This window comes from Garra rufa, chromosome 9 (genome assembly GCF_049309525.1).
Source record: "Garra rufa chromosome 9, GarRuf1.0, whole genome shotgun sequence".
Classification (NCBI taxonomy): domain Eukaryota; kingdom Metazoa; phylum Chordata; class Actinopteri; order Cypriniformes; family Cyprinidae; genus Garra; species Garra rufa.
In genome coordinates, this window is record NC_133369.1 from 29,045,171 (window position 1) to 29,056,160 (window position 10,990).

General features: G+C 36.8%; 2 protein-coding genes across 2 annotated transcripts in view; both read right to left on the bottom strand.

Moving 5' to 3' along the window:
• Positions 1-5,204: 5,204 nt before the first annotated feature.
• apoeb (apolipoprotein Eb) lies at positions 5,205-7,320 on the bottom strand. Its single transcript, XM_073847029.1, has 5 exons — positions 7,244-7,320; positions 6,820-6,884; positions 6,502-6,655; positions 6,135-6,422; positions 5,205-6,051 (listed from the first exon to the last, which is right to left on the bottom strand). The coding sequence occupies exons 2-5, from the start codon at positions 6,860-6,862 to the stop codon at positions 5,691-5,693; spliced, it is 846 nt and encodes a 281-aa protein (XP_073703130.1). The 5' UTR covers positions 6,863-6,884; positions 7,244-7,320; the 3' UTR covers positions 5,205-5,690.
• A 1,728-nt stretch (positions 7,321-9,048) lies between these two features.
• The window catches only part of LOC141343211 (zinc finger protein ZFAT-like), a 9,927-nt gene continuing 7,985 nt past the window's right edge, over positions 9,049-10,990 (bottom strand). The window contains exon 7 of the mRNA XM_073847812.1: positions 9,049-9,121. Within this exon, the coding sequence (XP_073703913.1) occupies positions 9,049-9,121 (73 nt within the window). The remainder of the gene's footprint in view (positions 9,122-10,990) is intronic.

Below are 10,990 nucleotides of genomic sequence, written 5' to 3' on the forward strand. Positions count from 1 at the left end.
GAGAGGAAATTAGTAAAATGCCAACATTTGGGCATTTATGCAACCAGAGTGCATGTGATGCTGTTCACTCATCCGTACCATAAAACTAAAGAGGATTTTTTTCCTAATAAAGGTAGTATGTGATCACTGTCCATACTAGATGTCTGCATATATCTGCAAATCTAATCTTTAGTTGTTTGTCCTCAATTTGAAACAGTTTATTTGTGGTTTTCACAACACAGTGAGTCAATCCGGAGGCGCTGATTTACTGGACAGCTCTTTAACCTTTAAGCCACATCATATGAGATAGAGAGACTGGATTTGAACTAGAGTAAATGAACGTTGTTTATATATCAGTTCAGTTTCATAACCTTAGCCTCATTCCTGCTGCTGTCTACAAACATGACAATGATGCAGGAGGTCGGTAACTGCTGATCTGGTGCAATAAGACCACCTTTGGATTTTCGGTCAGCAAGATGATTAGATCTCTTAACCTTTTATTGACCCTTTGTTATGCCTTCTTAATAGCATTATAAATTAAAGCATGTTCAGTGCTGTGTATTTGACTGACTTATACTCTGCTCAAAGATCCAAACACATCACCATTTAAATTATATGATATTATTTATTAATGAAGTACATTTTTATGATGCTTCAAGTCTGGAAAGGTAGTTAATTTTTGTTCTTCCAAGATTAAAATACTGTATGTTTTAATTAAATGACTTCTTTAAAACAGTAATATATATTACTGACCACAAACTTTTCAATAGTAGTGTATAATTATTGAATTCACTATTAGTATTTATTACAATTATATAATTTAAATTCTTAAATGTTGAAATCAGATCAGAAAGGCCAAGATTTACAATCTCGTCACCACTGATGTTAAATCTGTCACAGAATTGCCTGTGTGTGACACGCACACACCCACACACACAATCTCACCAGTTTGCTCTTGGTATTGGCCAATGACCTGTTTTTTTTTTTTTTTTAGGTCAGGAAGATTTCTTTGCCCTTTTATTGATTTTTTCCCCAACTTTTTGGAATAACACTTTTTTTTGCGGAATAACACGCTTTCTTCATCTATTAAAAGACGATTGTGATAGGAAATGCTGACAGCGAAAAGCTGACAACATACAAAAGTGTTGAAAGCGTCTAGACTCAAAAGAGGGGAAGTGAGGCTCCGTGCAAATGAGGACATGATGTTTATGTGGGATCACGCCGAGAGGCAGTGATCTGTAGTTACCTCTGCTCACATCTGATCACTCACAGTCTGTGCTGGTGGGGGCTTGAAGTGTTTCTTTTGTCAGTTAACTGCAGTCTTTGTAGCACTTTTTATTGATGAAGTCTTGCGAACACTTACAGATTTCCTTTTCATGCATGCATAATTTGCCACCTCTTTTTCTTTCAGTTTTGCATATTTAATCAACGGCCCATAGTCTTTGATTTAATGTGAGAATAGACGGGCTCATCAGCTTGTCTAGTCGCTGGCCTGCTGTGCATCTCAGGTTCTTTGTTTGACCTTTCAAACAAAAGGTCTGTCAGAGCTAGTAATTCTTAGTTTAAGAACATTTTGAATTTGTAAAAAGTATGGTTTTGCTTGCCAGTTTAGATTCTCAAAACAAAAACGCCATTTAATCTGCAAACTTTACAAAAGGTGTGTCTGAAATATGAAAGAGACATTTTCATCTTAACAGTCAGGAACAGGAAAGGCCTGGGCTTTCGGTTATGTTCTAAATAGTTCGCAGATTGTTTTGTTATTTTCTGCCAGACACCTGCATGCTTAAAAGCTGAAGCTACAGATCAGGACACATTTTTCTATTAAAAAGGACCATTGAATGTTGTGGTATGTCAAGCTAACCAGGAGATCCATCAATCTATAATGACGAAATGGACTCTTTCTTCTTGGAACAGGGGGAGTAACCAGAATTACATCAGATGTTTTTAGGAGTTACGCTCAATAACACCTGATTGTGTAATCGTCTTTCTTTCTTTCTTTGTCTTTATATCTCTTTATATACAAATACAAATCTGAGAATTTAAGTTAATTTTATATTTTATTTGTTTTTATGTAATATTGTTTTTTATATATTTATGTATTGTTTTTTTTATTTTAGTTCAACTGACTTTGGACAAATTAAGAACTTGCAATCAGGCATATAACAAAAGTAGGTTATAAGAAATTGTAAATCTTTTCTAAATTTAAAAAAAAAACCTGAAAATTCAGAAGAGAGAGAGGGTGGCATCTACTGGTATAATGTACTTCTGACTGCTAGACAGATCAAACTGTGGCAGCTGTGGTTGACAAACCATCAAATGTTATTGTCGCACAGAGAATTGTGGGAATGTCATCTTCACTGTATTATAAGATGACTTGTTTGTTTTCCAATATTTTAGATACAGTATTTTATTAAATGTACACTAAATTCTGGGTTAAAAACATCAATTTCTGGGTTATTTGGCAACCCATCACTGGGTAAATATTGGACAGAACACATGCTGGGTTATTTTAACCCAGTTTCTCGGGTTTTATACAATAACCCATTTGCTAGGTTGTTTTTTGACAGTCAACCTGTTTTAAATAATAAAATGCACTCTAAAAAAGTTAAGTTAAAAAAAAAACAGTCATTAAAAGTTTTAGGAGGTGACATAATCAGCCCAATGGGAATCTGTGGGAAGAAATCTGCTTTCCATAGGGTGTTCCAGTTCATTAAATGACTTATATTTATGACTTATCTTATATTCATGTATGAAAAGTTACATCAAAAACAGCTTTACCTCGTACCGTCTTGCCTTTCAGACATTTAAGTTTCAACCTGTCAAACACATCTGCAACACACGACCACAGCTGCAACAAAATAGCGCTCCTATTGTATTCAGTGGACCGAACGAAACTTTGTTATATGTAACAGCGACGTTGCGTCGTGTTAATCAGGTGTTCCAGGCAACCCGTTACCCGTGTTTTTCCAAACTTCTACCCGTGAAAAAGTGCACCGGAAAGGCAGTCAAACCCGTGACTTCCCACCCGTGAACTCGTACTAGATCGATATACTCCCAGTTCCCAGCTCTCACGTAAAATAGCCCGCGAAACAGCTCCTAGGGGTGCGTTGTTTATGCAAGTGGTACACGGTGGAAAAATAGAGTTTAGGACAATATAACGTTGCAATCAAATTAATAATGATGATAACTATATACTGGTACTGTATACCAAGCACCTGACCCATCAAGCTAAACCCAGCATTTGGGTTAAAAAAATGACCCAGCATTTTTTAGAGTGGATAAAAACTACCCAGCAACTGGGTCAAAACAAAATAAATAAATAAAATGGCACAGCAAATAACCTAACACTTTTTTACTCTAGTAAGGGACTCAAACATAACCACATAACAGGTTTTTAATGCTTTTTACCGTTAAAATTATGATAATGTTTTTACAGTGTTTGGTAGTGCAAGTCATTGTTTGCAGTCTCAGTGCATTTGTGTGTTGCTTATCCAGATGTGAGTGTGAATACAAGATAGCAGAGATTAAAAAGGAAAAACAAAGACAGTGAACATAACCAGGGGCACAGCATGTTCCTTATGCAGCAGTCCCGCAGGCAAGCAAATGGAATTTGGAAACAGATCTCAACATGTCTTCCCTTAGATTCAAAGCAGCAGAAAAGAGAGAAAGAGGGGATAGTGCTTTGAGAACAGGTTCTTTGATCATGAGACAATCAACGTTGAGAAACATGGAGCTGATAGTGAACAGTTCTGTGCAAAAGCAATAGCTTTAGGGTGGAAAATTTATCAGAAAAGGCTGAGATTTATCTAAAAGGTAATGAAAAAGGTTTTCAGATTAGACTTGTACACAACAATGAAATTCTTTCTTCTGGTTAGGTTTGCAGAATTCCATATATTTTAGTCTTAAACATTTTAAACAAGTTTAAGTATGTTCATTTCAGAGATTATTATCCTTTTCTTTAGAGTGTTATGAGTTATTTTACCTGTGTCAACACACACGCACATTGAGTTTTAATGTTTTATGGGGACTTTAGGGTTTTTCCATAGACTTAATGATTTTATACTGCACAAACTGTATATTTTATGCACTAACCCTAAACCTGCCCTTAAATACAACCCTTACAGAAGAGTTTAGCATGACTTATAGGCTGCTTTCATTGTGGTGATCAAAAATGTGACCAGAAGACCAAACATTTGATGTTTTTACTATCCTTGTGGGCATATTTGGCTTTACCTGGACCACACGAACACCCATTTCCAAAAGAAATTCGAATAAATTAGAATCAAAGTTGGTTTAATTTGCATCTATTGTTTTAACAATTCTGCTAGAGAAGACAGAAAACATTTAAAAACCCAAGATAAGCGGGCCTTTCCATGAACTTCAGAATTGAGAAATGATTTAAATCTCAGGTTCCTGGAGAAGGAAAGGTGTGACCAGTAGATGGGTCTTGCCCACACAAGTCTTACTAAAAATGCTGAAGAAGACAGAGAGATGCGTGACAGTGAGCTGACGTTAGAAATAGGAGAAATAAGGGGGTGTATAGAAGTGAAAGTTTAATGCGGAATTGGATCAGTCATGTAAAACCTACAAAATCTGGAAATACGAGACTACGTTAAATGCTAAATGCTTTTCGCAAGGGCATTTGTATGTATGTGTTGTTTCCTGACTTTTTATTACAGGCCTGTATTAATAGTTGTGTTGTATAAAGTGCATGTTTCAGCCTGACTGATCTCTTAGCCTGTTATTAAGAAAAATCAGGTTATAGACAAAAATACACTGCGAAACAGGTACAATACCCATGCTATGTACCAGTGCATTGCTTGTGTGTTTATGTGTATAGCAATTATATTGTCAAATACATGTTTGGGGTCTGCAATATTTTGTTTACAAAGGCAGTAAAAACAGTCATATTTGTGAAATAATTTAATAAGTTTACTATATATTTCTAAGTTTCAGTAAATTTCAATGTGTTATTTATGTGATGGCAAAGCTGAATTTTGAGCAGTTATTACTTCAGTCTTTATTGTTCTTATATGCTTATTTGGTGCTCAAGAAACATTTCTTACTATCAGTATTTTGGTTATACATCTTACGACCCTATACTTTTGAACTGTACCTGGAGATGCATGTATATGTGTGGGATTGTTAACATGAGTGTGGTGAGAACAGAAATGTTTTTACAAGTACTTTGCAATCCTCTTGACAAGAATCAAGTGACAAATATGTAGTGTAGGACGCACATTTATTGAAAACAAATTCAAATACAGCAGTGCACAAACGTGTAAAGTAAACAAGCATTTAAATGTGGATTTGTGGCTAACAAAGCTCATCTTTGCATATATTCTTATTTAGCTCAGCAGCTGAAGGCACTTTTTTCATGTTTATTTCGAATGGTGCCATGGTGGCCCCACTAACTAAAAAAAACTCTTAGATAACTGCCAAAACAGTTAAGTTGATTGATTTAAAAATGCTCTACTGTATGCTAATGAAAGACATTGAAAGTATATCCTAAGACAGTGGGTTAATACTGAGAAAGTAAACATGGTGAGTACATAGTATTCTTTTGTCCAATAATGGACAGTGCTAGTCCAGTCGAGTCCAGTTCTTAACCACTTACCGACCTGTCACAGAATGAAAAACGCACTTTTCAGTAATACAAAACCTCCCTTCTTGTTTCTGTTTGGTGTTAACACTAGATAAGTGTGAAGCTCTTAAACTTGAGTGGGAATAGCTGCTGAGGCCTCCTTGATCTTGTCCATGACGATCTGCAGCTGCTCACGGATCTTCTCAGAGTATGGGGTGAGAAGGCTGGTCAGCTCATCCACGCGGCCCTCTAGGGATGTGCGCAGGTTCTCGGCTGTCTGCTCCAGCTTCTCCTTCAGAGCTCCAGCCTGGACTTCCAACTGCTCGCTCACCTCCTGTGCCTGGGACTTCATGAGCTCGCTAATGGCACCCAATTTCTGGCTGGCACCATCCTGGGCCTGGCTGACGTAGGGCTCGAAACGGTCCTTCACGGCTTCAGCGTTTTGAGAAGCACGAGACTGCAGCTCACCCATGTAGGTCGCCACGGTGCTGGAAGAAAAGAAAGAGAAAAGTATTAATATATTCAAACATTTCAAAAAGCTTTATCCACCTGAGATGGCATCCAGACTTACTTGCGGATCTCCTCTGTGTCCTTGTTCAGGCGTTTCTTCAGTTTGCGGGTGTAGGTGTTGACACGGTTCTTCACGTCATCGGCGTTCTGCTCCATCATGGTCTTCAGCTCTTGCAGGTACTGACCGGTGCGCTCCTTGGCGTCGGTCATGTCAGTTTGCAGTTTGCCAGCCAAGAGCTGGAGATCTTTGTTCAGCTGACCAGCGGCGTCAGAGGCGTATGGAGTCATCTGGGTTTGAAGAGTGTCACTGTATGAGCTCAGCTCAGACATGGTGTCAGTAATCAGGGTGCTGCATAAAAAAGAGCTGGTCAGAATGATGTTTCAGCAGCATGTATGCTGGTGCTAGATAGACCTTCAGATGAACTTACTCAAGCTCTCTGCTGAGCTGGGAGCCCTTGATGTTCTGCACCACACCGTCAGCATGTGTGTTGAGTTCGGACACATACTCCCAGAAGCGGTCCACCATCTCCTCCCATCTGGGCTGAGGGGCATCAGCCTGGAACAGGCTACGAGCCTGGCAGCCTACAAGGGGTGTTAAGAGATTGTGAACTTCATGCCAATTTAGGTTCACAAATGAGCAAGCTGGATAATTCCCAGTGACCTGTATTAATTATGTAATAGTTGCACTAATATACTGATATTCCATACAGGCAGAAAAACTAAACCATGAGATTTTTTTAACATACCAGTAAAAACGGCCAGAGCAAAGATCACCACAAGAGACCTCATTTTGATGGGCAGACAAGTACACCTAAGGAAAGATCAAAAGAGGAAAAAATCAATATGTCTTAAAGCACTGGCAAGAAAATATATCTTTTCTCCTTCAAACTTTGGAAATGGGAAACTTAATTGTTAAAGTAATTCACAACTTCTAAAATATTTGAATCCAAACATTATTATATAAAAGTCCCATCTAAAATGCACAGCATCTGAAGATAAGAGTATGTATTGCAGGGGGGTTTCCCCCACTAATACGCATTTAAACTCGGTGACCGTTAACTGCAAGTTTAGAAGGCAATAGTTTTACTTTTACAGACAAACCTTTCTAACAAATCCTGTTTAGTACGAAGTTAACGGCTACTTTGTGAGTGAAGAGCGAGTGTTGCTTACCTGAGCCGTGTAATTTTCTCCGTGTAGAGGGAGTGTGGATGTCAGGTCTTTTATACAGTCCCGGGACGCACCCGCTGCATTCACAATCGCAGCCACGTGATTTCTCCTTTGTTCAGGGCTCGCATCATCCCTCGCGTCACTGACCACAGCAAGTGTGCGAAGTCCGCATCTTTCCGCACCAGCTGGAGATAAATTGCGCAATTTATATTATTTCCTTTAAGAATAATAAGGGCACATCGCCTTGCATGTTGTGCGCAGGAATTGCTGATGTGCGTTCTGGCTATGAAACTACAGCAACTTTGCATCCCATATTCAGTGTTATTTATTATAGGCCACTTCATTCCAAAAAACTATATTTTAATAATAGCTAGAATGCAACATTGCCTTTAATGACACGCATTGTGTTTAATTTAAAGCGCGCATCTAACAATCTTAAAGTTTAAGATTGCGCTATTTTATTTAATTAGCCTATTTGGTCTCAGGTTGCGCGGATGAAAATTGAAACTGTGATTCTCAGACGGACGACTGAAAAAGTCAAACAATTGTAAATGTTCTTGTAAGACAAATCCTTCGTGATTAAAGAGACAATTGAGCCTGAAGGTGACAAGAACATTAATGCAGGCGCCAACATATATAGTTGTTTACGTTTTACTGCAATGTCCTGGGTTAACATGGATGACCCTATTAGCATTTAAATAGAGAACTGTTGGCATTACTGATGCGCATTTCACATATTTGGATTAGCATTTACATGAGCAAATGCAAAGGTGGTGGTAACAACAACAATGCAAACATGCATACCTGTCAAAAGCTTTTGAACAGTAAGTTTTTTAATGTTTTTAAAAGACGTTTTTTCTGTTCACCAAGCCTGCATTTATTTGATCCAAAGTAGCAAAAACAGCAAAATTGTAAAATATTTTTACTATTTAAAATAGCTGTTTTCTATTTGAATATATTTTAAAATGTAATTTATTCTTGTGATTTCAAAGCTGACATTTTAGCATCATTACTCCAGTCACATGATCCTTCAGAAATAATTCTAATATGCTGATTTGCTGCTCAAATCAGCAAAAAAAAAAAAAAATGACTCCAAGCTTTTGTGTATAACAAAAAGCTTACAAAAGCTTTTTATTTCAGATAATTGCTGATCTTTGGATCTTTCTATTAATCAAAGAATCCTAAAAAAAAAAGTTTTGAAGTGTTTAATAATAAGAATAATAATAAAAATGTTTATGTGATTAGAAAGAAGGATCATGTGACATCAAGACTGGAGTAATGAGGCTGATTTTTTTTTCTTTGATCACTGAATTAAATTACATTTTAAAATATATTGAAATAGAAAGCAGTTATTTGAAATAGTAAAAATATTTTACAATATTAAATAAATGCAGGCTATGTGAGTAGTAGTGTACATTTTATATTATAGCATATAAAAAGTTTCCCTTATATTGTATTCATTGTCATTTTGTTTAGTAAGCTCATTTATGATGTAACACATTGTAACAGCATGCATTTTAAACCACTGCTGATTGCAGCTTGTTTGATCACAATGCCCTTCCACGTCTATATGGCCTAGCGTTTATCTTAAAAGATAAGACATTCTTTTGTATCACCTATAAAGGGTTAACATAATGAACATAACCTCAATAGTTCTATTCTGAACTCACAACACAACCCAACAAGATCGTGTTCTTTTTTCTAAACTAATCTTTTTTCCGGTCGAAAAGCCTTAGGTAATTATGTTTTTTTTTTTTTCTGTGACAATGTAAGAAAAGCCTTATCACCCACAATTTGATTCCACCTATTCAATGAACTTTAGCCTCTTGTCCCAACTTGTCCCTTTCTTCTGGCTCAGCTCTGTCTGATTCACCCCTGCAGCTGGGGAAAACAAACATGGCTTTAGTATGCACAGAGCCCAGTATGATCACTGCTCATGCAGACATCCTCCATATACTCTTCCGTACATTCTCCAATTTAATGTTGATTCTTCCACAAATAGGTACTTTGTGTCTATTCTCTTTATTATTGTTATATTTTAATATATGTATGTTTGTACCTCTGCACCGGAACCACCTGTCACCAAGCCCTTTCTCATTCTTACTCAGAATAATGCATCTGACAAATGAATTATTGTAAACTGTGAGCAATGAACCAAGGTGACCAGTGGCACTGATGTAACGTCTGGTTGTCATTAAAATGCTGATGCATTATATCAAAATAGAAACTTCCTATTTCCAATGGTTGTGTCTTGAAATGGAGAGTATAGGGCAGCTTTTGAATACCACAAACTATAATGACTGACATTGCTACAAGAAATACATTTTAGCTGACTTTTATATACACAAGAAAAACCAAAAGAGGCAAGCTTCAGAAAGAGTTGACTGTTTTGGATTGCTATGTCTTTAGCCCTTCCCATGCTTTGGTATTATGCTCCAAAATGGATTAGTTAGATAAAAGCCTTTTTCTTTTGACAACACTGCTTTCATAAGGGCAAGATCAGTGCCAAGTGTTGGACTAAACATGTTTCATGAGTTTACAATTAAGTATTGAACAATTGAGGTGCAGAACTTTTTTTTTTTCTACTGAATTTCCTCCATGAAGTGTTATTGAACAAACTATGTTGTTGCATCGAATAATAATGGCATTGGAAAGTATGTGATTTAAAACCAAAGACTATCCTGCTCTCGAAAAACAAAACAAACAAAACTAAATTCAGCGTGATGATTTAATTATGAACTCATGAAAGGACTCGGTTGTTTATGTCCCATGTGGTTTTTGGATAAATGTGTGAAAGGTGAACAGTAAGTAATGAACGCATGTAACCTCGGCCAACTCATCATTTAGCAGAATGGAGCTGCTACGTCCAGTGTACCGTGTGAGAGGATCTATATGCTTCTCCCCCATGAGTATTCTTCAGAGCAGCTAGATCACAGTCACAACTCAAGCTGATATTCATAGACAGGATTTATCTAACACAAACACAGCACTGATGAACTCTAGTGACTCTGAAGCTTTGTTTTTCTCTTTTCTTGTTTTCTGTGGTCTGTGATTCAGTCTGCAGTTGTGTTAGTTGGGAAGATTGTCTACATTAGTCATTGTTTTTTAACAGTCAGGCATTCCAGGTCAAAGGGCTCTCAGCTGCTTTGTTTCAAAGAAATCAGTCATCTGCATCTCAATCAGTTTCTTGACCCCTCGTCTCCGTGCAAAAAGTTATTTTGTGCTGCTAAAGTGCAAATGATCAGGCTCACTAACAGAAAGCTCAGCAGAACTGAAACACCCAACATTCATAAACTTCTAAAAAAAAAAACTAAACCCCTTGCATGCATTTTTTTTAAATGAAATATATTTAGGGAATCCGATAAAGCTTTAACACCAGCTGTGAGATACAAATTATAAAGTTATAAAGTTACGAGTTATAAAGTTCTGAAAAATAAAGTCAGAATTGCAAGTAACCTGTAAGAATACATTATTCTTAGTTAGTTTAACATGTTTTACTATGTTCAAATTATCTTCTCCAATTTAATTGCAGAAAATGCTAAATAAAAAGCAAACTTGACCCAGCAAATGAGAACAGTAGTGCTTTTATCATGCCAAAATCATTCTGTGAAAATCTTATTTAATAAAACTTTCTAAATAATCAAAAGATTAGTTGTTAAAAATAATATCAACTGCTTACACTTCGACACATACTAACAGACACAGTCACATAACCAAATTGAACAGAGGAGGGAAATGACACAGAAAAGA